The 26,002-nt window shown below is 51.7% G+C and overlaps 3 protein-coding genes and 4 non-coding genes across 9 annotated transcripts; 4 read left to right on the top strand and 3 right to left on the bottom strand.

Annotated features, from left to right (window-relative positions):
* Positions 1 to 4,174: 4,174 nt before the first annotated feature.
* Positions 4,175 to 8,211, top strand: LOC148660237 (G protein-coupled receptor 4-like). The gene is made up of 2 exons (XM_088638142.1): positions 4,175 to 4,302; positions 6,338 to 8,211. The coding sequence occupies exon 2, from the start codon at positions 7,115 to 7,117 to the stop codon at positions 8,201 to 8,203; it is 1,089 nt and encodes a 362-aa protein (XP_088494268.1). The 5' UTR covers positions 4,175 to 4,302; positions 6,338 to 7,114; the 3' UTR covers positions 8,204 to 8,211.
* Positions 8,212 to 9,412: 1,201 nt separating this feature from the next.
* Positions 9,413 to 16,643, top strand: LOC148660236 (G protein-coupled receptor 183-like). Of its 3 annotated transcripts, none has more exons than XM_088634180.1 (2): positions 9,413 to 9,592; positions 13,993 to 16,643. In XM_088634180.1, the coding sequence occupies exon 2, from the start codon at positions 14,802 to 14,804 to the stop codon at positions 15,810 to 15,812; it is 1,011 nt and encodes a 336-aa protein (XP_088490306.1). In that variant the 5' UTR covers positions 9,413 to 9,592; positions 13,993 to 14,801; the 3' UTR covers positions 15,813 to 16,643. The 3 variants fall into 3 exon arrangements, with proteins under 3 accessions (XP_088490306.1, XP_088490305.1, XP_088490307.1); XM_088634179.1 differs by lacking the exon at positions 9,413 to 9,592 and adding an exon at positions 9,599 to 9,842; XM_088634181.1 differs by lacking the exon at positions 9,413 to 9,592 and adding an exon at positions 9,906 to 11,181.
* Positions 16,644 to 18,409: 1,766 nt separating this feature from the next.
* On the top strand, positions 18,410 to 24,489 carry LOC148660232 (G protein-coupled receptor 20-like). The gene is made up of 2 exons (XM_088634183.1): positions 18,410 to 18,985; positions 19,945 to 24,489. Exon 2 carries the CDS (start codon positions 20,482 to 20,484, stop codon positions 21,424 to 21,426), a length of 945 nt encoding a protein of 314 aa, XP_088490309.1. The 5' UTR covers positions 18,410 to 18,985; positions 19,945 to 20,481; the 3' UTR covers positions 21,427 to 24,489.
* On the bottom strand, positions 22,260 to 22,342 carry trnal-cag (transfer RNA leucine (anticodon CAG)). Its single transcript has one exon. It is a non-coding gene; the product is annotated as a tRNA-Leu (tRNA).
* trnam-cau (transfer RNA methionine (anticodon CAU)) lies at positions 23,179 to 23,251 on the bottom strand. The gene has a single exon. It is a non-coding gene; the product is annotated as a tRNA-Met (tRNA).
* On the bottom strand, positions 23,781 to 23,862 carry trnas-aga (transfer RNA serine (anticodon AGA)). The gene has a single exon. It is a non-coding gene; the product is annotated as a tRNA-Ser (tRNA).
* Positions 24,490 to 25,862: 1,373 nt separating the features above from the next.
* On the top strand, positions 25,863 to 25,935 carry trnar-ccu (transfer RNA arginine (anticodon CCU)). The gene has a single exon. It is a non-coding gene; the product is annotated as a tRNA-Arg (tRNA).
* Positions 25,936 to 26,002: the final 67 nt, after the last annotated feature.

Below are 26,002 nucleotides of genomic sequence, written 5' to 3'. Positions count from 1 at the left end.
GGGGGCGCTCTCCCTGCGGTCTCTGGGGGTCCTAATGCCCCCAGTACAGTGACGGGGACACTAGACTGTAAACAAGGTGCTGTCCTTCGGATGAGACGAAAAACTGAGGTCCTGCCTCTCTGTGGTCAGTCAAGACCCCAGGGTGTCTCTCTGAAAGAGAGTCCAGTGTCCTGGACAGACTCCCCCTGGTCTTTACCAGTCATGGCCTCCTGATAACCCCCCTCTCTTTACAGCTGAAGGGGCTTCCCATTACCTGTCAAGCGCTTTGAGTGGAGTGTCCAGAACAGCGCTGTGTGAGTGTGAGTGTGAGGAACTCATGCTCGATGCGATGATACGGAATGAAACACCGCCCTCTCGCGGGCAGGTTGTATATCGCGCGACCCGCACCCGAGCAGAGATCAGCGACAGACACGGCGCGAAGGCATGAACACTGTCACAACACACACCGCCGAGTCGTGTCTCAGCAGGTAATTCATGCGTTTATTAGGTCACACAGGAAGCGCTATTTATTGGAATATTTCAAGTCATTTCTTCCCTTAATTGCAAACAGGAAGCTAATTATCACAGTCTTTTTTTTTTTCTCTCTCTCTCCAAGTTGTTGAAGCCGATACCCTGGCTTCTCTCAGGACACAGCTGGGTGAGATCCTCCAGTCAGGACAGGAGGCGCTTCTTTACACAGAGGGTGGTGGGGGTGGGGAACAAGCTGCCCAGCCATGTTTTTGAAGCCGATACCCTGGCTTCTCTCCAGACACTGCTGGGTGAGAGCCTCAAACAAATTAGCTAGCACCAACTAAACAGTTACCTGTCTTGTGTTGTGTAATGACAACAAACCAAGATCTGGTGGGGTCCTGCAGACAGATGGAGGGGACCGAGCCGGGTTAGCCCACGTGTAGGGGGCGCTACAGACCGAGCTGCTGGTACGGCGGGCGCTGCCCCTGGTGCTGAGCCGATGGGAGAACTCTGAGATCCAGACCCGACCCGGGACGCTGGCTGAGACCCCTCGGCTTGTGTCCCCCCGTCTCGATCTCGGAGGGTCTCCCTGTCTTCTCGCGCCTCTGCTGAGCCTCCGCTGAGCCTCTCGTTTTGAGTTGACACGTGCGCTCAGGGTTTCTCGAGGCTGTGTCGTCACGTCCGAGGGTGCTGCGGGCATTGGCGATTGTCTCTGAAATTTCGGCAGCGCGATTTGCGAAACGATACATATCGATAAGTCAACGGGCGCGGCCGCGGCTGCCCTGGAGTCACGTGACAGGGGGCGAGTTCTGTCTTTCCGCGCGCGCTGCCCTGCCAAACGATCCACAATCGCGCGCTCCGGTCCCCTCGACACGCGTTAAAAATTCACACAGCGATGCTTTGTTTTCTCTTTAACAAGTCTTAGCATTAAGAACAGAAGGATTAAGAAGTTTTGTGTGGGCTGGGACGTCACTGGTTTTCGCTTTTCGACGCTGGAAATTCGGACGCACAGATGTCCACACTCTGAACGATACGGATCCCCTATCCATTTTCTCCACTGGGAGAGAGAGGGAGAGAGAGGGAGAGAGAGAGAGAGAGAGGTGACAATAACAACAACAATAACAGACGCCGCCTGCTGATGTTGTGGTTGATTTGCGAACCGGGCGCCCGTTCTCCTGATTTGCAAGCACCTGCGGTTTCAGCTCATTTGGCGGTGGCGCTCCGCCTGCTCCGCACGTCCCCGGGACCAGGGCGGCGTGTTGCGGCCGGGTTGTCTCTCGGGAGCTCGGTGTTCAGGCTGAGGGCCAGGCTGGGACCCCCAAGCCTGGGGGGAGGGAGAGGGGGTCGGAGGAGGCACGCAGCGCGAGTGAGGAAGAGGAGAGGGTGACGTGCTCTATAGGGCACAGGGGGGAATTCGAGGATTGACCTCATGGTTACGGGAGGTCGGCCCCTGTTCAGGCCAGTCTCAACCAGCCAGCGCTGGAGGTGGAGCTGATGTGGTCGGCATCATGCCCCGGCTGGCCTATGACCCCTGGGGAAGGATTAACCCCCAGTACCTGGCGTGGGGCAGAGCGCTGGTTCTGGGGCTCAGGAGCTGTGCCTGTGGCTGGGAGGTTGCTGGTTTGAATCCCGCGGCCGGCAGAGGAATCCTACTCTGTGGGTCCCTGAGCGAGGCCCTGAACCCCAGCTGCTCCAGGGGTGCTGTATAAATGGCTGACCCTGCGCTCTGACCCCCAGCTTCTCTCCCTGTCTGTGTGTCTCATGGAGAGCAAGCTGGGGTCTGAGAAAAGACACATTCCTGATGCAGGAGATTGTACAGGGCCAGTAAAGGGATCTGATCTTATCCATTTGGAAAGCAGGCTGAGTTGACCTGGGAGCCGCCTGGAAGGAATTAGAGCAAGCTCCATCGCCTGCCCCTACCTGGGATCGAACCCGGGACCCTTCGCTGTCTGAGCTCCTACAGCCCCCAGCAAGACCACCAGGAGAGTATTTCCGTGTACACATGACACGTTTAATGGAGTTTCTAGCAGACGTGTGGGAGGGAGGACGACAACCGAGCTGTCAGTCATCCGCAATCCGCAAGCTGTCCCCTGGTCACCCCTCACCCCGCTGGGGGGTCCCCCAGCCCCCTCGTCCTCTGGCCAGGCTGTCAGCCCTCAGCCAAGCGGGTTCAGCCAGATCTTCTCTCCATGATCTGTGTCCTCGGGTGCTGTTTTTCCTAGTGAGTTATATTTGTGTGCTGCGTTACAACGGGACAAAGCCCCTCAGGTGGTGTTATTGCAAGCTGGCCAAGTGTGCACACAGAACTCCTTCTGCCCACTTCCTAAAACTGGGAGACCATCTGTCCTTCCACTTTCTAAATGCTTTATCCAGGCGGGTAGAGTCTGGGCATGCTGGCACACAAAGAGCACAAGGTAGGATACGCCATGGACAGGACGCCAGCCCATCACAGAACACACACACACACCCTGGACAGGACGCCAGTCTATCACAGGACACACACACACACATACACACACACACACCCTGGACAGGACGGCAGTCTATCACAGGACACACACACACACACACACCCACACACCCTGGACAGGACACCAGCCCATCACAGGACACACACACACACACACACACACACACACACACACACACACACATTTCAGGTAAGGTGAAGATGAGCTCAATATTACCAGTCTATCACAGGACACACACACACACACACACACCCTGGACAGGACGGCAGTCTATCACAGGACACACACACACACACACACACACACACACACACACACACACACACACACACACACACACCCTGGACAGGACACCAGCCCATCACAGGACACACACACACACACACACACTGTTGGCCTATTCATTTCAGGTAAGGTGAAGATGAGCTCAATATTACCAGTCTATCACAGGACACACACACACACACACACACACACACACACACACACACACACACACACACACACACACACACACCCTGGACAGGACGCCAGTCTATCACAGGACACACACACACACCCTGGACAGGACACCAGCCCATCACAGGACACACACACACACACACACACACACACACCCTGGACAGGATGCCAGTCCATCAGAGGACACACACACACCATGGACAGGACACCAATCCATCGCAAGACACACACACACACACTCACACACACACACCCTGGACAGGACACCAGCCCATCACAGGACACACACACACACACACACACACACCCTGGACAGGATGCCAGTCCATCAGAGGACACACACACACCATGGACAGGAGACCAATCCATCACAAGACACACACACACACCAGGGCTAATTTTCCCAGAAGCCAGTTAACCCACCAGCATGTCTTTGTACTGTGAGAGGAAACCAGAGCCCCAGGAGGAAACCCACATAAACAGGAGGAGAACATGCAAACTCCACACAGACAGCACCCCAGGTCTGGATTTGAACCCAAGACAGCAATACCAACCCCTGTGCCACCAATATAATACTTTTGTGCTAGTAATATTTATAGAGGATATATGCATATTAGTGAACATTTACATCCCTGACCATATCTCGCACATCTGTGGCCAGTCTGGTGTTAATATTTGAATATGCTATTCTGAATTCTGAGAAACAGTGTGTCCGATTTCCCACTACTCTGTCGCTGAAACAAAGCACGTCCTTGTCTCCTGCTCTTCTGCAGTACCCAGGGGTTTCTCCTTCACTGGGCTGTTGGGCACGGATACTGTACCTGCCGCCCGTGCAGCGCTGTCAGAGAAGCGAGAATCGGCCTCAGTCTGTGGGGACACTCTCTCCAGGCGGTCAGGGAGGCTGCTGATGGACTCTAAGGTACTGCGTCGTGGTCTGATCGTTTCTCCTTCGGTATTCGTCTTCCTGAGCTGGAGTGCTGGTTCGGTTCAGAGCGAGTCTGCACCTTACTGTTTTAGTAAGACTTCCTGGAATACACATCACACATAAACAGAAACAAAACCTGCACTCGTTTCTGCTTCTGCATTAATAATATACAGTGCATATATCTATATAAATTATATACTGTACATACAGGATTTATATATAAATTATAATACTGTATATTCAGCCTATATACACATTATATAATGTACATACACAGTATATAAATTGTTTACTGCATATACAGCATATTTACACATTATGTACTGTTCATACAACATGTATACATCCATTACAGAATGTATATACAGCATATATATTATAGACTGCATGTACAGCATATATATTATAGACTGCATGTTCAGCATATATATTTCATGCTATATATGCAACATTGCTTTTACAAGAGGAGAAATAATCCAAATCGACTGCCTGGATTTGTGTGCTAAACATTTAACGCTTTGTTACACATGAAATCAATCACGCTATTCTATCACTAGTGTGACGCCATAGTGCTGTATGATACGATGTATCACACAGGCGGCATTGGTGATGTATCAAAGTCAAAGTCATCTTTAGTGCCAGACCAGCCCTTCGGGTTCCTAGGGGTATGTTATCGTCTACCGGTGCTCTTGAAGTAACAGCGATGCAAAGAGACATTCGTGCCGATACAGAGAGAGAGGAGAGAAAAAGCAGAACTCATGTATCATACACGAAGCACAGTACAGCGCTATATGACTGTTACAGACAGGGTCTGCAGTCCGTGTCGGGTTCTGGAATAGACTCTGTGCGATGTGGGAAGAGCTGGAGGAAACAGGATATGGTGGTGCGATATGGGAGAACACACTGGGGATTACTGGTGCACAGAATAACAGTGACAGTCCGGGAGACAGTGAGCGGGGGAGACAAAGATTGGCGTCCAAATCCGAGCGGGTCCGAGGGAGGGTCAGGCCACAGCCCAAGAGTCCATTAACCGTAGATCCATCCCGAGACGTGACGAGGTTAAAATCCCCCGGGAAAGGGGGAAAACAGGAACAGGTCCCGGGATGATGGGGCGAGGTCGTCCGGACCCCAGGCTCAGGACACGGGAGGTGTCGGGGACGAGGCCTGTGCCCTCGGGAGACGGACGTGCAATAGGGTCTCCTGGTGCGAGGCGGGCCTCACAACGTCCGGACCCTGATGTGGAGCCCCGAGGACCGGAGGCGCTGGACTTTAAATATTGCAACACATAACAGGATACACCTGGGGAACACAGCAACCATCACGGAACTAATGACAGGAGCAGTGGAGCGCCCCCTAGGGGCCGCGACAGTGACAGGGAAGATGGACTCCTCTCACTTACCACTACATGCCAGAATGAATACCTTCACAGCGGTGCTGAGTCTAGAGAGTGAATAGCCTCAGGGTAGGTGCTCTCGAGGAGCTGGGGAGATGGGCTGGGGGGGGGGGGCAGAGAGAGAGATGCGGGGATCACGTCTGGGATTTATAGTGTTTCAGAGGAGGGCATGACGACAGGAGCCGAGTCTGCTGGAACTTGGCTGTTGTTGGAATTAGCCCTGTCTGGGTGGTATCCTCTGCACACGTGATTAATCTCACAGATTCGGTGCTACACGGTCATTGGCCTACAGAAGTTGTGACTTGATATAATATTTGTTAATATATAATATATAATATATAATATATAATATATAATATATAATATATAATATAATATTTGATGTGATTCTTGTAGGTGTTTCCCTTGCAGGTAAGAGTGAATACTCGTCACTGGGCGCTCACAGCTTTGCTCTGACTTGGCTGAGGCTGGTGTGTGAAATTTGTATAGTGTTTCAAAAGCAAAGAGCTACGAGGCTCGTTAGTCTCACCCTGATTGCTCAGAACAGTGCCCGGCACATTATAATTATCTTCTTTCTACAGCTCTGTCGTCACTCAGCCATGACACCTGTTTCTCATCTATTCATCTCGCCTTCAGGTGATCGGAGGCACAGGTTGGTGATCAGATACCCAGTGGTTTCCTGATTGCTGTGGACAGCTGGACTGGGACCCCTGTCAGCTCCCTCTGAGAGTCTGCCCCCTCTGGTGATACACTGTCCCCCCCCTGCAGCACAGCTCCTCCTCCCTCCTGAGGCTCTGTGAGGGGCAGGGAGAGAGACGCATGGTGGACTCACCTGGAGAACCCCGGAGCAGAAGAAGCTCTGGACTGTTGGAGACCAGGCAACTATCCCCCCTGACAAGAAAGGACACACAGCTCAGTCTCCATTAACAAGGACAGTACACACACCTCAGTCCCCCGTTGTCAAGGACAGGACACACAGCTCAGTCTCAATTGACAAGGACAGGAGACACAGCTCAGTCTCAATTGACAAGGACAGGACACACAGCTCAGTCCTTATTGACAAGGACAGGACACACAGCTCAATCTTCATTGACAAGGACAGGACACACAGCTCAGTCTCCATTGACAAGGACAGGACACAGAGCTCAGTCCCCCGTTGACAAGGACAGGACACACAGCTCAGTCTCCATTAACAAGGACAGTACACACATCTCAGTCCCCCGTTGTCAAGGACAGGACACACAGCTCAGTCCTTATTGCCAAGTACAGGACACACAGCTCAGTCTCCATTGACAAGGACAGGACACAGAGGTCCGTTCCCTGTTGACAAGGACAGGACCCCCCTGTCTTCCTTCCAAGGACAACCCTAACCAGTGGGAGGCATTACTGGGAAGTTTGAAGGTCAAGGGATCCATGGGCTCTACAGGCCATTCTGGGGATCATCCCACTGTTCCCACGAACTACACCCCCTACCCTTTGACGCCCTCCCCAGGCCATTACAATGATTATGATTTTTACTCAAACTTTTGGGGGCTCGTCTACGACCCCGACGATTATGTCCCGGACGATGACTATTACTACTTCTTAGGCATGCCCAACCCCACTGGGAACACCAGCACGAATCTCGAGGTGGCCGCGACAGTGACCAAGGCCGTGCACTTCAGCGTGCTGGGCCTGGGGCTGCCCGTCATCTGCCTGGCCCTCTTCAAGCTGTACCGCCAGTTCACCGACAAGGAGGTGGTGTGCTTCTACGTCATGAACCTGCTGGTGGCCGACCTGCTCCAGCTCTCCGTCGTGCCCCTCACGAGAGGCTTTGGCACCGACCACCTGTGTCTCAAGTTCGACATCTTCAACGTCCTGTTCAACGTCGGCGTGAACGCCGGCATCGGGTTCATGGCGTGCATCGCGCTGGAGCGGTACCTGGTGGTCGCCCACCCTCTGTGGTACCGGTACCGGCGGACCGCCAACCTGGCGGTGCGGGTCTCCGCGGCCGTGTGGGCGCTCGTAGCCACGGACACGACCCTGTACATGTTCCTGAGCCGGACGCCCGGCCAGTGGCTGAGCTTCTGGACGGTCCACTTCCTGCTGCCCCTCCCCTTCCTCGTCTTCTGCGGCGTCAGCGCGTGGAGGGCCGTCGCCGGCACCATCGCCGTGTCGGAGAAGGAGAAGAGGAAGGTCCGGCGCTCCCTGGCCCTGGTCCTGGGCTCCTACGTCGGGCACTTCCTGCCCTTCTACGCCACCCAGTGCTTCTACTACGTCCGGCAGACGTACGGCCTGCGGACGGACCCGAACGCCGGGGTCCCGCTGCGCGCCGCCGCGTTCGTGCTCTTCAGCCTCCACGTCCTCACCGACCCGGCCCTCTACATCTTCCTGCGGAGCGACTCCAGGCGGACGCTGCGCCGTCTCTGGCGCCGGCTGACGAGGGGCGGCGGGGGGCCCGCGGATCAGGAGGGGGGCCCCCAGCCCGTCCCAACGGTGTTGGTCACGCTCTCCGCGGCCTGAAGGAGGCCCGAGCGTGCCCTGAGAGAGGGACAGGTCAATACTGACAGTGTCCTGAGAGACAGGTCAACACTGAGAGTGCCCAGAGAGAGAGAGACAGGTGAACACTGACAGTGCCCAGAGAGAGAGACAGGTCAATACTGACAGTGCCCAGAGAGAGAGACAGGTCAACACTGAGAGAGAGAGACAGGTCAATACTGACAGTGCCCAGAGAGAAAGAGGTCAACACTGAGAGAGAGAGACAGGTCAATACTGACAGTGCCCAGAGAGAGAGACAGGTCAACACTGAGAGTGCCCTGAGAGAGAGGGACAGGTCAATACTGACAGTGCCCAGAGAGAGAGACAGGTCAACACTGAGAGTGCCCAGAGAGAGAGAGACAGGTCAACACTGAGAGAGAGAGACAGGTCAACACTGAGAGTGCCCAGAGAGAGAGAGAGACAGGTCAACACTGAGAGAGAGAGACAGGTCAACACTGAGAGTGCCCTGAGAGAGAGAGAGACAGGTCAACACTGAGAGTGCACTGAGAGAGAGAGACAGGTCAACACTGAGAGTGACCACAGAGAGGGAAGGGACTATAGGTGCTGAACCGATCCAGTTGTGTCACGATGGTGTTCAGGTTCGGCTGTGTGAGACTGACTCGTCGTGGTTAGCAGCGTGAGCAGGACCGAGACGAAGCCTCTCAGCAAACTGCCTCAGCTGCAGCTACTTGCACCCCAGTCTGTAAGGCAGCCTGTAGCATCGCTGTTACTGTCACTTTGGGCCGTATTATTCTGTGCACAATAAACAATGGAAAGTATTTTGCTTGACCTGCTTCTTGTGTTCTGTTTGATTAACTTATCCCCACGGTCGTCAGTCGCCTTGCAGGCATGGCGCCCCCTCCAGGGGCCCCGCTCGCTAACCCGGGGGACCCCCAGGGGACCCCCCCGGAGTCGAGGGCATCTCTCCCCTTGCTGGGGGCCCTTTCAGCTCGGGCACGCGCCGCCCTGTCGAGGTCAGGGCACGCGCCCCGTGACCTTGCCGACCCCGGGGGTATTTGGTCGCGTGACCTTCACGCCTCCTGCCACCCAGCTCGTGTCCGAGGCTGTTATCTCTCAATCGGGACACCGACTTGAGTTTGTTGTTGTTTTTTCTTAAATTGCCAAACGTCAAGGCGTCTGTCCGTTAGGTGACGGCCCGGAGCTCAGCGGGAAGGGGCTTCGTGCTCCATGAGTGCGTGAGAGACAAATGCGACCGGATCTCCCGTGGCCGTGTAGCCGAAATAAAGCTGAAGGCGCATCTTCTCCAGTGTCCAGCGGTTTAACTCGTTTGAGTGTTGAACGTAAACAGCCCGCCCCCGCACCAGGTGTCAACGCGGAGACGCGCTTCTCCGCGGGGACCAGCGCGCTTTCCAGGTCGGTCAGAAACTCCCCGCTCGGAGAAACGCACACCTCTCCTTTCCTGCCGCGGGGTGTGCCCGTAAAACACCAAAGTCCTAGCTTCGCCGGCCGGCTGCTTCGGTGTCCATTTCGTGTCTCCCGGTATTTGTCCCCGGGTGGTCGCGGCCGTCAGCCGGTTCACACGGGGGGCGTTTTCAACCCCCCGGCGCGCATCTCAAGCCCTCAGGTCGCGGCGCTCGTCAGAAAAGACGATAACGGCGCTCAGGTAGGAGCTCGTATCCCGTCGGCGGGGTCTCACTTCGTCGTTTTGGCGGCTGAAGTTCATTAGAAACACGACGGCAAATCTCTGACATTAACTCCGTTTCCGTTTCGGGTGTACTACAGGCGCGGAGAGAGAAACTTGCTCAAGGAAAGGACCAGACTGGCGACTACAGTTCTGTATCTTCCAGCTTGTGGGGTGTCTGCGGGGATAGGGGTCCGAGTGAGCGCGTCTTTGCGGTTTTAATAGTGATTTAGATAGGGACGGGAGACAGTCGGGTGCCGAGACGCCCGAGTTAACCCGAACGCGTCCCGATGAGGTCGGGCGGGAGGATGAGACCGGGCAGTTATTTATATATTTTATCTTTCATTATATCGTGGTATTCTGCCGTTTTCCCCATTTCCCGTCAGATTAGACGTCCGTCGCGAAAGAGTCTTGGCACAGGAAAGTTTTTTTTCTTAGTCGATAAAACAAAGTTATTGGCTGAGGACAAGTGTCGTTCTGAACCGGGGTGTGTCGTTGTGTATTTTTAGGTCGAAATTAAACGGCTTTCCCGGGTGAAGGGACTATTCTGAATCTTTAATAGAACCGGAGTTTCTTGGGGAAAAAGAAGAGAGATGCGGGTTTCGTATCCCATGGCAACACTCTCAGAGTCAGATCTGAGTCGTCTTTGTTGGAGAAAAAAATGTCTTTTCCAGACGCTTCTGTTTTCTCTCAGGAGCGACAAACTTTCCTCACACAGTAGGGTAAATTGTTGTCTCTTGACTGTAAGCCTTCATTATTTTGGCGTTTCTTTCAGAGTGAAAATCCTTAATCCCTGCTCCGAGCACGTCGCCGGACTCTCGGGATTTAACGGTCGTAACGAGTCTCCATGAACAGCGCACCTTCTAGAAAAAATTGAGAAATGATCAGGACCTCACGGAGGTCACTTAGTCCTCTGATCCATCCTTTTTAAACTGCTTTAAGACATACAGGGGCTCAAGAGTCTGTCCCAACAAGCAACGGGTGCAAGGCAGGGTACACCCTGGACAGGACACCAGTCCATCACAGGACACACACACACACCCTGGACAGGACACCAGCCCATCACAGGACACACTCACACACACACCCTGGACAGGACAGCAGCCCATCACAGGACACACACACATGCACCCTGGACAGGACACCAGCCCATCACAGGACACACACACACCCTAGACAGGACACCAGCCCATCACAGGACACACTCACACACACACCCTGGACAGGACACCAGCCCATCACAAGACACACACACACACACCCTGGACAGGACACCAGCCCATCACAAGACACACACACACTGTTGGCCCATTCATTTCAGGTAAGGTGAAGACGAGCTCAATATTTTTACATCCATCACTGCTGGGTGAAAGGACAAGCGCATGTCTTTACTGGATTTATCTGGATTCGCCAATCCTGAGCTCCGCTCTCCCCTGGAGGAGTGAAACCTCTGTGTCACTGTCAGCCTCCCCCGCAGCACACATCTGAGATGTTGATCAGCCCAGAAGGAAAGTCAGGCGTCGGAACGTAAACACTCTGGCACGAAGCCCTGGTCTCTCTTCTGCTGACACAGCTGGGGAGGGGGGGGGCGGTCTTAGCACACAGAAACCACCAGGGGGCGCCGGTGAGGCCTTGGCCACTCGTGCCCGGGACAGAGTGGCGGTTTTCACCTGGATCTTTCCCTCCCGGCCCTCTCCGGGCAAAGAGGGGGGTGAAATCGGGGGGCGGGGGCTCTTTTGTGGGGGCGCAGGCTGTGTAAAGGGGACCGTGGGCCTGGCTCTGCTGTCGGCTGTGGGAAAACCGGATTGTTTACACTGTCAAGCCCTGGCGTGACAAGAGACATAGGGGCCGGAGCCCGTGTGGGGGCTGCTTCTGAGCTGTCAGCGCTCCAGGGACACAGAGGAGCTCTGGGAACATAGGGGCTCCTTCTTGTGTAACACTGCAGGGTGTCGAAGTGCGCGCCTCCCTGTGTGTACAACACAAACAACACACAGTGACTACAGACAGGAACATAGGCATCGGATAACAACAGCAGCACACAGTGACTACACACAGGGACATGATCATCACACAACACCAGCAGCACACAGTGACTACACACAGGGACACGATCATCACACAACACCAGCAGCACACAGTGACTACACACAGGGACACCATCATCACACAACACCAGCAGCACACAGTGACTACACACAGGGACACCATCATCACACAACACCAGCAGCACACAGTGACCACACACAGGGACACCATCATCACACAACACCAGCAGCACACAGTGACCACACACAGGAACACGATCATCACACAACACCAGCAGCACACAGTGACTACACACAGGGACACCATCATCACACAACACCAGCAGCACACAGTGACTACACACAGGGACACCATCATCACACAACACCAGCAGCACACAGTGACTACACACAGGGACACGATCATCACACAACACAAGCAGCACACAGTGACCACACACAGGGACACCATCATCACACAACACCAGCAGCACACAGTGACCACACACAGGGACACCATCATCACACAACACCAGCAGCACACAGTGACCACACACAGGGACACCATCATCACACAACACCAGCAGCACACAGTGACCGCACACAGGGACACCATCATCACACAACACCAGCAGCACACAGTGACCACACAGAGGGACACCATCATCACACAACACCAGCAGCACACAGTGACTACACACAGGGACACCATCATCACACAACACCAGCAGCACACAGTGACCACACACAGGGACACCATCATCACACAACACCAGCAGCACACAGTGACTACACACAGGGACACCATCATCACACAACACCAGCAGCACACAGTGACTACACACAGGGACACCATCATCACACAACACCAGCAGCACACAGTGACTACACACAGGGACACGATCATCACACAACACCAGCAGCACACAGTGACTACACACAGGGACACCATCATCACACAACACCAGCAGCACAGTGACCACACACAGGGACACGCTCATCACACAACACCAGCAGCACACAGTGACCACACACAGGGACACCATCATCACACAACACCAGCAGCACACAGTGACTGCACACAGGGACACCATCATCACACAACACCAGCAGCACACAGTGACCACACACAGGGACACCATCATCACACAACACCAGCAGCACACAGTGACTACACACAGGGACACCATCATCACACAACACCAGCAGCACACAGTGACCACACACAGGGACACCATCATCACACAACACCAGCAGCACACAGTGACTACACACAGGGACACCATCATCACACAACACCAGCAGCACACAGTGACTACACACAGGGACACCATCATCACACAACACCAGCAGCACACAGTGACTACACACAGGGACACCATCATCACACAACACCAGCAGCACACAGTGACTACACACAGGGACACGATCATCACACAACACCAGCAGCACACAGTGACTACACACAGGGACACCATCATCACACAACACCAGCAGCACAGTGACCACACACAGGGACACGCTCATCACACAACACCAGCAGCACACAGTGACCACACACAGGGACACCATCATCACACAACACCAGCAGCACACAGTGACTGCACACAGGGACACCATCATCACACAACACCAGCAGCACACAGTGACCACACACAGGGACACCATCATCACACAACACCAGCAGCACACAGTGACTACACACAGGGACACCATCATCACACAACACCAGCAGCACACAGTGACCACACACAGGGACACCATCATCACACAACACCAGCAGCACACAGTGACTACACACAGGAACATGATCATCACACAACATTGACAAATTACTGTCACTGAAATTTGTTTTCCTTGTTGAATAAGTTTCTGGATGAGAAACATTTTCTACTTTTGTGTAGGAACTGAGACATTTCTATACAGCTCTGAATTTTGTTTTTGCTTTGATGAGGAGCTCCTGCCCTGTGTATGTAGATCAGTTCCCTGTGTCTCATCTGCAGCTCACCTGCTGACACATTATGATCATTGTCTTTCCACAACTCTCGTTTCTCCTTCTGTATCACTGAACCGTCACAGCCGTTTCCCATCTCTTTTCTTGCCTTTAGGTGATTGGAAGCACAGTGGTTTCCTGATTGTTGTGCACAGCTGGACTGGGACCCCTGTCAGCTCCCTCTGAGAGTCTGTCCTCTCTGGAGATACACTGCCCCCCCCTGCAGCACAGCTCCTCCCTCCAGAGGCTCTGTGAGGGGCAGGGAGAGAGACGCCTGGTGGACTCACCTGGAGAACCCCGGAGCAGAAGAAGCTCTGGACTGCTGGACACCAGGCAAAGATCCCCACTGAAAAGGACAGGACACACAGCTCAGTCTCCATTGATGAGGACAGGACACACAGCTCAGTTCCCATTGACGAGGACAGGACACACACCCCAGTCTCCGTTGACAAGGACAGAACATACAGCTCAGTCCCCCACTAACGAGGACAGGACACACAGCTCAGTCTCCATTGACAAGGATAGGACACACAGTTCAGTTTCTATTGACAAGGACAGGACACACAGCTCAGTCTCCATTGACAAGGACCGGACACACAGCTCAGTTCCCATTGACAAGGACAGGACACACACCTCAGTCTCCATTGACAAGGACAGAACATACAGCTCAGTCCCCCACTAACTAGGACAGGACACACATCTCAGTCTCCATTGACAAGGACAGGACACACAGTTCAGTCTCTATTGACAAGGACAGGACAGACAGCTCAGTCTCCATTGACAAGGACAGGACACGCAGCTAATTTCCCATTGACAAGGACAGGACACACACCTCAGTCTCCATTGATAAGGACAGGACACACAGCTCAGTCTTTTATTCAGAAGGACAGGACAGATATCTTAAGCCCCTTTGTCACGGACACCATGAACACCTCACCGATCTTGAACTACACAGAAATCATTAACAACATTGACAGCAGTGATTTCATCTTGTTTGCGCACTCCCTCACCAGCCTGCGCGTCATCATGGGCTACGTGGTTATCTGCATCAGCCTGCCGGCCAACTGCCTGGCCATCTACGGCCTCTACCACCTGATCAAGTCCGACCACGTCATCCCCGTCTACATCATCAACCTGCTCATCTCCGACCTCCTGCAGCTGCCCTCCAACCTGGCCAGCAACATTTACGTCAAGTTCGACTTTCACCTCTACACCGACGTTTTCGTCCGCGTTCTGCTGTCGATCTTTTTCCTGGGCGTGTCGGGCAACATCGGCTTCATGGTGTGCATCGCCCTGGAGCGGTACCTGGTCATCGTCCACCCTCTGTGGTACCGTCTTCACCGCAGCATCCGGATCACCGTGCTGGTCTCTCTTGTTGTCTGGGCGCTGTGCATCTTCTGCACCATCATCATCTCCTACACGGAGGTGTACGCCGTCTACCTAACTGGGCACATCCTGTGGATAGTCATCCTGGCCGTTTCCTTGTTCCTTCTCGTCTTCTCCTACATCTCCACCAGGAGGGCGATTGCCAGGGCCATCGCTGTCCCGGACGTGGAGAAGAGGAAGATCCTGCACGTGCTGACCCTGGTCCTGACCACCTACATCGTGCTCTTCCTCCCCTATCTTCTGTTCCACTTCCTGTTCTTCAGCGGCGTCCTCAAGACCCTGTACACGCCGGAGAACGCCAACGTGTTCGCGGTGTGCCTGACCGTGGCATCGCTGCTGATCACGCTGAACCCCGTGGTGGACCCGGTCCTGTACTTCCTGCTGCGGACCAAGGTGCGAGGGACGCTGGGCTCGTCGCACTGGCGGCAGCGGGTGATCAGACTCGTGAGCCTCTGGGGGAGGCCTGCGGTCGAGCCGGGCGAGGCGGCGGCGGCGGCGGCGGCGGAGACGGGGGTGCCCGCCCCATCCATCGCCATATCCCGCATCTGACGGAGGACGCCAGGGGATTGTGGGCAAGCGCCCCCCCCCGCCGGTCTTTACGGGAGAGGGGCACGGGCATGCACCCAGCCCCATTCCCAACCCATGGGGCGGGCGGTCCGCAGGATCCCGGGAGCACCAGTGGGATTCTGGGGGCACAGGGTACGGGGCGCCCTTCCATGCCGGGAAAGTGCCGGCGAGTCTCACGACCGTTGCGCCGGTGTGTCAAAGACCGGTGACGCAGGAGCAGAGTGCTCTTCCTGCTCAGGGGGATTGGGGCTGATACGCCGGGTTTGAAGGCCGATGTTCAAAAGGGCGAGAATCGTTTGTTGCGAGAAACATTTCTGCTTTGCTTTTTGTTTTGTTTTGTTTTGGGGGGGGTTCCCAAGACTTCCTGTTGGCGTGAGTCTCTTAGGGAGAGTGAAATCCTGTTGCACTCCGAGCTCGATCACCAGTATCCTTCTTCCCCAGGGACACCTCCCCCCTCTCACATTTCTCTCACAGCTCAGGGTTCCTTCATTATTTTCACTGTCCACTGACTGTGAATTCTTTCAGAATTCAGCTGCAGAATTGAAGTGACATTTTGCAGACAAAAGTTCTCTTACTTCACTTGTGCCATTTTACAGTGCAGTGCAGTTCTCGTACCATAAAGACATTTAGTTACTCTAATAGCCTGTGTTGTTGAGCCTTTTTAATAGTTTAATAGCTTGTAACTTTTCTTCTGTTATGCTTCTTTTAACTCTTCTTAGGCAACGTTGTATTGTAATGTATTGCCATGAATAAAGGGTCTGCTAAACAAATAAAAAATTAATAAATTTAATAATAAATGAATTTTTCAATTAATGACTTTCAGAGTCTTCAATCAAGCTTTAATCAACCCTGTTTCCTGTTTTTGGTTCTTATTGTTGCGAGAAATTCTTTAACAGAGGACTAGGAGATTGCCTGGTGTAGATTCAGCCTTTATTGAGCTCAGTACACACAGGGACACAGCGCTGGGACTCTCCTGCAGGACAGACACACTGCTGGGCTCTCCCAGCTATTATATCAGTACAGACACGTGATCGAGGACAGTCCTGTGTGCTGTCAGTCTGTCCTGAGCTCAGCACACACTGGGACACAGTTGCTAGTTTAGTTCTTGCTAGCTGTGTTGTCACACTGTGAGTTCTTTGGCCATTATATCAGGTGGGCTTTCAGTCTTGGTGCCATATCAGACAATGTTGGCTCTGTGTGTCTAGATCGGCCTCGCAGATAAAAGCTAAATCTGCAAACAAACAGCTTCCTCTTTGATTTGTACAAGTGCAGAAAGCTTGTTTCCTGCAAAGAATGCTCACTTCCTCTTTCCTGTCATGCTCTTTGGTTTTGTTGTTAAACGCTTTGCTCTCACAACAGGCTCAAGCTAAAAACTAGAGCTGACATTCATGAAATATGAAGATATGTAGCCGTGTTCAATATTTCAAAATATTAGAGAGTGGAGTTTGAGCTGACCAAGGAGACACATAGACAGGACAGGAGGGGCAGACGAGGCAGAGAGAGGCGACATGTCCCTGTGTTCACATGTCCACAGAGAGCCACTCCTGTCCACAGCAGGGTCAGTGTCCACCTCAGGACAGCCAGGGACACTTTGTGATCAGCGAAATTAAAACATGAGCAGAGGCTCAATCCAAGTCAAAAATCTTTATCTTCCCTGTCTGGCGTTTGCACAGTCACGTGATGGGCTGCTCAGTCATATTCATGGTAGAAAGTTCAAATGCGAAGGAATCTACATTTTTATTGCAGATGATTTCTCGTGCCCGCCATGTCCTTCGCCATTTGTTCTCTCATGGTCTAAGAAAGTGTGGTTGTGTCCCCGGCAGGGGCAGGGAGCGAGACATTTTGGCAGACTCACGTGAAGAACATCACCTTCAGAACAGAAGGCAGGGAGACACAGGTCTCCACATCATTGCTGCAGGCAAGGACAGTAAAAACATATTACAATGGCCTGCCACTAGAGGTCAGAAAAGGCCTCCAGTCACTGTAAAGAGACACATCGGGTGAATATTAGTTAATTGGATAACAGATGAAAGTCCTGTGTGGCTTCAGCCTTTACTGATGCCTGTTCCCCACCAGTGGCGTAATGTTATAGTTACTATTTGCTTCTAGGTCTAGCTAGTTAGTCATAACTAGTGTTACATGGGTGTGATTATAGGAATGTTTGGTATATAAAAATCTTCTCGGTATTAGCTGGTGGTTGGACCTGATGATGTAAAAATCATCACGGGGAAGGTATAACAGCATTGCACCTCCGAGTTTTTTCAATAGACTGAAACACCAGGTCCGTCCCTAATGCACTTCCTCAACACACTACCTCATCCCCCTGCTTCCAGAAGCCGTTCTCATTCGACTTTGAAATATATCAGCTCGTTCGTTTCCGATGGGCCAGGAAAAGAATGCTTCCAGCATATGTTTCCCCTCCATTCATACAAACCTGAAGTTCACTAGCAATAACAACACCCAGAAAGAACGATGGAGTGTTTTGGTCAAACTTCGGCTGAACCCTCTTGGCTGAGGGCTGACCTCCTGGCCAGAGGACGAGGGGGCTAGGAGACCCCCCATTCAGAGTGAGGGTTGACCAGGGGACAGCAGCAGGAGTGGAGATGGGGGAGGAGGAGGGATGCAAAGATGTATATAAGGAAGAGAAGTGGGTTAAATATAGTGCTTGTAATGTTTTAGGTGAGAAAATTATGACGGGAGTAATTAAGAATTACTGACAGCCGAGTCTGATTGAACTTGGCTGTTGTCATCCCTCCCGAACGTCCATCATAAACTCCATAAACCCCATGTGGATTTGTGGCTAATAACACCGAATCTAGACGTCTGTGTGGTGCTGTCTGGCCTCAGTTCTTGCGAGAATCAAAATCTGCCAGAGTGCACGATGAACGCATCAGAAAGTTGCTGTGGAGCAGCTCTGCACAGGAGTCAGGCGCATGAGCAGCACAGACACACACAAACACACACACGCTGCAAGGAGAGTCTTAATGAGAAACCAGAACTTGCTCTGAGGGGAAACAGGCGCTGACGCAAGAGAGGACAGAGAGTGTCTGCCCTGCTGCTCCGACCGGCAGTGAGAGACACCGAACTTCAGGCCTCTCCTGGGACGCCTCTCGAAGAAAAGCCTTCTTGGGCTATCGTCTCCACAGCTCCTCCAGGTAGGACGATAGTCCCCTATCATCTGTGTCTTTCTGTCCCGCGTTTGAAGAAGCAGATCCAGGGCAGGGGCCTGGTTGACCAGCAGAGGCGTGTGCTCCTCAGCTGATCTCGCTGCCGCGGTTAGGAAACAGCCCACCTGGCCCATGTCATGGTGTCACAGGGAGGGTGACTATCTTCGGGTCTGCTCCCCACCTGAACTCTTCGCTAACTCATTCGCCCGTCACGGGCTCAGCCGGTCCAATGCAGGCCCCACTTCTGCAGTTACTGAGAGACCTCCAATACTTCCTGGATTCAGTGTACCAAGAGGACTGGAGCTCTGGGAAAGGGAGTAAGAGGGTCCTGAGCAATGCTTTCTGTGAAGCAGCCGACAGCAGACTGAAGCAGCACAAGGACAGGGAGAAATCGGAGGAAAGTCCTTCTGAGAAAGAACCTTGTGCTGGAGACCTGTGATTCAGTAGCAATAAGAACTGTAGAAACTGTACTTTCTGAAAATTTGTGGGTGTAAAGCCTCTTGGTTACATACTCTCAGGTTACTATTAGCTCCCTGAGATCGCATCGCACATAGCGTATTAACTTCATGTTTTTTCTTTCATATCACAAGCTGATCGCCTGTGGTAGTAAGTGAGAAACTCTGAATGTGATTCTGCTGTGACAACCTCGCTGGGGTGATTCTCTGAGTTGGAGAGTCTTCTGTCTTACTCCTTGCAGAATATTGTGATGCAATTGCTCTTTTTTGTACAAGTGGGAGAACAAGATCCACCGTCCATCAGCTCAGATGATATCACTCCTTTACATACATTTGTCTAGGACTGATGGCATTGCTTTTATAATTTCCTTGAGCTTCTGAATGTGAATTATAAAAAGGAAACACGACTGTGTGTAAAACTCTATGTATATGTACTACAAAAGATCCATATTCTATTTTCTCCAACTTTTCTCCTTCTATTTGGATGAACAGATATCCTGCATCTCCTTGATTACTGTGGACTGCGGTACCAGGACCCTTTGAAACAGTGCTGAGAGTCTGCCTCCTCTGGAGATACACCGTCCCCCCCTGCAGGACAGCTCCTCCTCCCTCCTGAGGCTCTGTGAGGGGCAGGGAGAGAGACGCCTGGTGGACTCACCTGGAGAACCCCGGAGCAGAAGAAGCTCTGGACTGTTGGAGACCAGGCAAAGATCCCCTTTGACAAGGACCGGACAGACAGCTCAGTCCCCATTGACAAGGACAAGACACACACCTCAGTCTCCATTGACAAATAGAGGACAGACACCTCAGTCCTCACTGACAAAGACAGGACACACAGCTCAGTCCCCATTGACAAGGACAGGACACACAGCTCAGTCTCCATTGACAAGGACAGGACACGCACCTCAGTCCCCATTGACAAGGACAGGACACACAGGTCAGTCCCCATTGACAAGGACAGGACACGCACCTCAGTCCCCATTGACAAGGACAGGACAGACTTCTCAGTCCCCTATTGACAAAGACACCATGAACTGCTCAAGCTCTGCTGACAATCAAACAATCTTCCAGCCAATTGTGATCTTCAGAACTGTCACAAACTTGTTCGTCTTCTGCGTCGGGCTGCCAGTCAACTGCCTGGCCATTTACGGCCTGTGTCGCCTGGTGAAGTCTGGCATGGCGGTCCCCGTCTACGTCATCAACCTGCTCGTCTCCGACCTCCTGCAGCTGGCGGTGAAGCCCGTCCTCATCGCCAGACGCCTCAGCCCCTGTCCCGGGCTCCAGTTGCAGAGGGCGTACGCCGCCAGTAAGATGATCCATTTCTTCGGGCTGTGCGGCAGCATTTGGTTCATGGTGTGCATCGCGCTGGAGAGGTACCTGGTGGTGGGCCGCCCTCTGTGGTACCGGAGCCACCGCGGGCTCTGGCGCACGGGGCTGGTGTCGCTGGCCGTGTGGGCCTTCACCCTGGTGGTGGGCGGCCTGTACGTCCTCGGCCACCTTGTGGTCACCGTTTCCGAGGGGGCGGAGCTGCTGTTCCTGCTCATCCCCTACTTCCTGCCCTTCCCCCTGCTGGTGTCCTCCTGCGCTGCCACCGGGAGGGCCCTGTCTGGCCCCGGCGCTGGCGTCGTCTCAGCCAGGGAGAGGAGGAGGGTCCTGCAGACGCTGGGCCTCGTGCTGGGGGGGTACGCCGTGCTCTTCCTCCCACGCTACCTGGCGAGGTGGCTCCTGTGGGCCAAGGGCGACAGCCGCCCGGCTCAGCTCTTCTACAGGGTCACGGGCGAGCTGGTGGGCCTGAACCCCCTGCTGGACCCAGTCCTGTACATCTTGGTGAGGAAGGACGTCAGCAGCCGGCTGGGCTGCCCCTCTTGCTGTGGGAGGCCGACAGGTCGAGCAGCCAGCGGGGAGCCCCTGGACACTGGGCCGGAAGATGGCGAGACTGAGCGGACACTCTCTTGTGTTGTTTCGAGTGTCTGAGTCTACAAATAGGTCCAAAAACAGGTGCAGTGCTCTGTTCCTAACAATTGACCAGGTGTGGGGTTTAGACCCACACAGCCTTTCACTCATTGGGGTTTAAGGCTAACACCTTAACCACTTGGCCATCCTGATTGTAGAAGGAGGAGAAGGAGGGTTTATAGAGTCATGAACATAGATTCTTACTTAAATCCAGATTTTAGAATAGGCTCTGTTCAGAGTGAGTTTCTCTTATTCTTTGAGTTTGGTTTAACTTTTTGTCATAAGAAGAGGTATACAAAAAGAGAGATGTTCTGATTTCATGAAGTATAACAGCTTACTAGGAACAGGGTTTGAACCCACGCAGACCCTTGTCCATCGGATTTTAAACCCAACACTTTAACCACTCGGTCACCCTGGCCCTACGGAGTCTACTTGCCACACAGTTCTAGTATAAAGATTTTCACTTCAGGGTCACGGGTCTTCAAGATGCCGGACTCGCTTTTCTCAGGACTCATTGCAATGAGAATCGCGTTAGTAGCTCCGTGTCCTTATCCGGTCTCTTTCAAATTGCGAGGGACGTTCGGTTATATACTGTGCGAACAGGAGAGACAAGGTAACAACCCTATATTAACGGGTCCTGCATATTAATTTACTGATCAGATGAATTGAAATGTTCTGATTCACAGCTCCTGCAGTTCGTGCTCAGGGCGGAGCTCGCGAGATGCTGTAGAAGCATTTTCGGTGTGTAGTTCTTAGTGCTTCCTTCACTGGTGCTCTACGGAGAAAAGATGAGAAAATATCTCTGATATATTTATTATATTTCTGCATTTTTATACCGATAAAGAAAAGCTGTGTGTCAGGAGTGGGATTTGAACCCACATCTCCAGGGGAGACTGCAACCTGAACGCAGCACCTTAGACCGCTCGGCCATCCTGACTGCTGACATCACCCCCCAGCCGGTCACATCAGCCACCGCGACCCCAGTACGTTCCTCAAGTGTCACACTGGTGTTAGAAATACAGCGAGACTCCGGCATTCAGATCTGTCGGAGATGCGCTGGGTTTGATAAGCAAAAAATGTTCATGAAGGAGGTGGAACACTGCTGTGTATTTTCCTAATTTTGAGCCGTTCTGTGTGGCGCCTTGTTTCTCCTCAAAGACATTACTGAGGTGCTTCTCTGTTTAGGAGACTTAAATAGAATTCTAGTCCACCACCTTAACCACTCGGCCACAACTACACATGAATTCTCTACTTCCCCCGAACTAACACGGGCTCGTTCCCATGTAATTTCCACTCCAACCCGCTCTCTTCATGCTCAGTTTTGGGATTTCTATCTCTCTATACCGATCTAGGGGTATGATTCTTGCTTTGGGTGCAAGAGGGCCCAGGTTCAAATCCCGGATGAGCCTGTCTTTTTTTCTGTTATTATAGGATGACATATTTTTAAAATAATGAACTCTGAGTGGTTAAGGTGTCGCCACCACAGGAACTTAGTAAACCAGCCCTCCTCGGTAGCACAGCAGAGCCAGTGTCGTGAGGTTATAGCCAAGTGCTGTAGCTGACGGGCTGACTGCTGGTTTACAAGATCCGGTGGTGGAGACACCTTCACCACTCGGAGTTTATTATTTTAAAAATGTGTGAGTGAACACGAGCGTCATAGCGAGGGATCGAACCGTGTTTATCTCGTATTCGGCGTGGAAGTGAAGAACACGTGTGTGTGTGAGTGAACGTCTCACGCCCCATCTGTGATGGGCCCAAAACAACACCACCCCCTGCCCCGTGTGAGGATCGAACTCACGACCTTCAGATTATGAGACTGACGCGCTACCTACTGCGCTAACGAGGCTGGATGACAGCTAAGGTCCAGTATGAACTCACTGTCAGAGCCACACCATCCACTGTCAATAAATCCCAATCTGTCATTTCGGATCTATCCCACTGCAGTGCGCGTCCTCAACAGCTAACTGCAGGGCCTCAGACTCAATGCATGTCCACACTCTTTCTCATGGTCTACTATTTGTTTTTCTCACTACTACATACTTATTGTCCCAGAACATATTGATGGCTCTTGTTGTTATTTATTGTTTGTAATGTACTGTCTCCATTGTGTGGTTGTGTCTGTTGTTGTCCAGGGAGATCAGTGAGAATAAGAATTCCAATGTACATGTACGTATGGCAATAAAGTTCCCTACTCCTCTAGTCTACTCATTTCAGATACACAGAAGATAAGAAGTGAGTTTGATATGTCTTCGTATTATCACATAATAAAGACTCCCTGTCAGATAAAATGATACAACAGACGTACAGCCCAGTCTGATAGAAATGCAAATATTAATTGACATGTTATTTGGATTCACCAAAAGGAAAAACGCACCCGTAGTCGGCAGGATTCGAACCTGCACGGGGAGACCCCAATGGATTTCTAGTCCATCGCCTTAACCACTCGGCCACAACTACACTTCTTTTATTTTCTCCCGAACTGACACGGTCTCGTTCCCGCATCATTTCCAACCCAAAGTCTCTCTGCGTGTTTAATTTGCTATTTCTATTTCTGAGAATATCTGAGTGCTTGGTACTGTTAAATAAGTGTACTATTAAATATTCCGTGTACAAAACACACCGCAGCTAAACGCCTCCTCATCGGTGAAATGTGGTGTCGAAATAAGAGCTTTATCTCACAACCTCGTACCTAGAGAACATCCTGTATGAGTCTAAAGAAGCCCACTGACATGTTGTTTTTACATAAAATATTATGAGTTTTAAAGCTATTTTAAAAAGTTGAATTTTACTAAGACGTGAATATTTTATTCTTGGATGAAACCTTAAACAGTGACATTGGAGTATTTCCACCGAGAGATGATTTGAAAGCTTCTCATATCCGAATCGTAGACTTTACTAGTGTCTTTCGGTGCTGTGTTACACTGTTGTTTGACTGGTTCAGTCCAGTGTTATTGTCATAATGTTGTGTTACTGTATTCCGTACAGTGTTATTGACACAGTGTTTTGTTACTGTATTCAGAACAGTGTAATACTCACAGTTTTGTGTTACTGGTTCAGTACAGTAAAATTCTCTCAGTGCTGTTACTGGTTCAGTGTTGTGTTACTGTATTCAGTGCAGTGTCATTGACACAATGCTGTGATACTGTTTTCTGTTTTGATTTATAGTGTTGTGCTACAGTCATCTGTTTGACCTTCTATAATTATAAAAACTCTACAGTTCGGACACCTACTCTGATATTCGATCTTAAATTAAGGTCTGCTTATTTGACAGTCTTCTCATGCAAAGAGTGTTAGACCCAAGTGCTCGTTTATAAAAGTCAGAGATCCGACTGATTTAACTTTATACCGATAATTAGCAGCAAATTAATAAAGAAAACACAAAACGCGAGAAATACTGCACACATGTGGCCAGTTTTAAATGAGCTGTGTGATCTGTTTTCTGTCAGACGTGCTTCTGTTAAACTGTTAAAGGACAAAAACAGCCCGGAGACTCCGATCGAGCAATGCGACTTATGGCGCTCTCCGGGCCGGTTAGCTCAGTTGGTTAGAGCGTGGTGCTAATAACGCGAAGGTCGCAGGTTCGATCCCCGTACGGGCCAGTGAGTCTCATTTTCACACGCCCACTATTTCTTAGTTTACTGACGCAGAAATACACATCATTATGAAAAGGCGACCTATGAATCAATCAGAATTACTTCCACTTCTCTTTAGTGGTGGAAATTGCAGAAGTCGCAGAAATTAACGGAATTGTTTGGTCTTCGGATGAACTTCTAAAAAGATTCTCCCGCGTGACAGACGGGGATACTCACCCCTATACATTTTGAAGGAGATTGTTATAAGAAATACGGATTAAAAAAAACAAACATTCTAAGTCAGATTTTCGAAAAACCTTTAAAATTGACCGACTGCCCCTTTGGAAAGGAAATGTATATAAGATCTCTCTCCCTGCTTTAGAAACTGTCATCACACTGGAGAGAAGTTACACGTGTCCATACGCGCTTCTGACAGGAATCGCAATAACATTCTATGAATTGATTACTTAGATACGTGTCCAATAACATGACGTTTCTTCTTACGGGTGAGTAATTACAAGAGTTTGAGCCCCGTTCATGGTGAAATGTTAAACAATTGCAATCTGTGCAGGAAGAAGCCTCTCTAAAAAGAGCACCGGGACACAAGCTTGTCTTTAATCCCAGTGAAGGTTTGGGGGTTCAGAGAATAAGTTGTGTTGGCGCTTGTAAAGGTGCGCTAAAGAAAAAAATCTGAGATGAAGCGCTACAGATGCACTTACATTTAGTGCACTGCTGACACAACTGTAGCCTCTACGCGAGACCGAAATAGCGAAATAGCGACACGGGGTGTGTATCTCTCCCACCCTGAATTAGACGCTGGCCCGGCTCAGGTCTGTGGAAAATCTCCACAGTCTGACTTGCTCACGGTCAGATGCAAAAGCATGAGCCCCAGTGGCCTAATGGATAAGGCACTGGCCTCCTAAGCCAGGGATTGTGGGTTCGAGTCCCATCTGGGGTGTCCTCTTTTAAGAGCTCTGTGACAAGTGAACAGCTTCACTGTGTATGGTAATGAACTTTTATTTAAT

The sequence above is a fragment of the Lepisosteus platostomus genome, chromosome 6, assembly GCF_059453375.1.
Source record: "Lepisosteus platostomus isolate fLepPlt1 chromosome 6, fLepPlt1.hap1, whole genome shotgun sequence".
NCBI lineage: Eukaryota > Metazoa > Chordata > Actinopteri > Semionotiformes > Lepisosteidae > Lepisosteus > Lepisosteus platostomus.
The sequence above is the reverse complement of the archived record's forward strand: the minus strand, read 5'-3'. Positions and strand labels throughout refer to the sequence as shown.

Bases quoted from the DNA above. Each gene is read 5' to 3' on its own strand.
- LOC148660237 (XM_088638142.1), top strand. From the start codon at position 7,115: ATGGGCTCTACAGGCCATTCTGGGGATCATCCCACTGTTCCCACGAAC.
- LOC148660236 (XM_088634180.1), top strand. From the start codon at position 14,802: ATGAACACCTCACCGATCTTGAACTACACAGAAATCATTAACAACATT.
- LOC148660232 (XM_088634183.1), top strand. From the start codon at position 20,482: ATGAACTGCTCAAGCTCTGCTGACAATCAAACAATCTTCCAGCCAATT.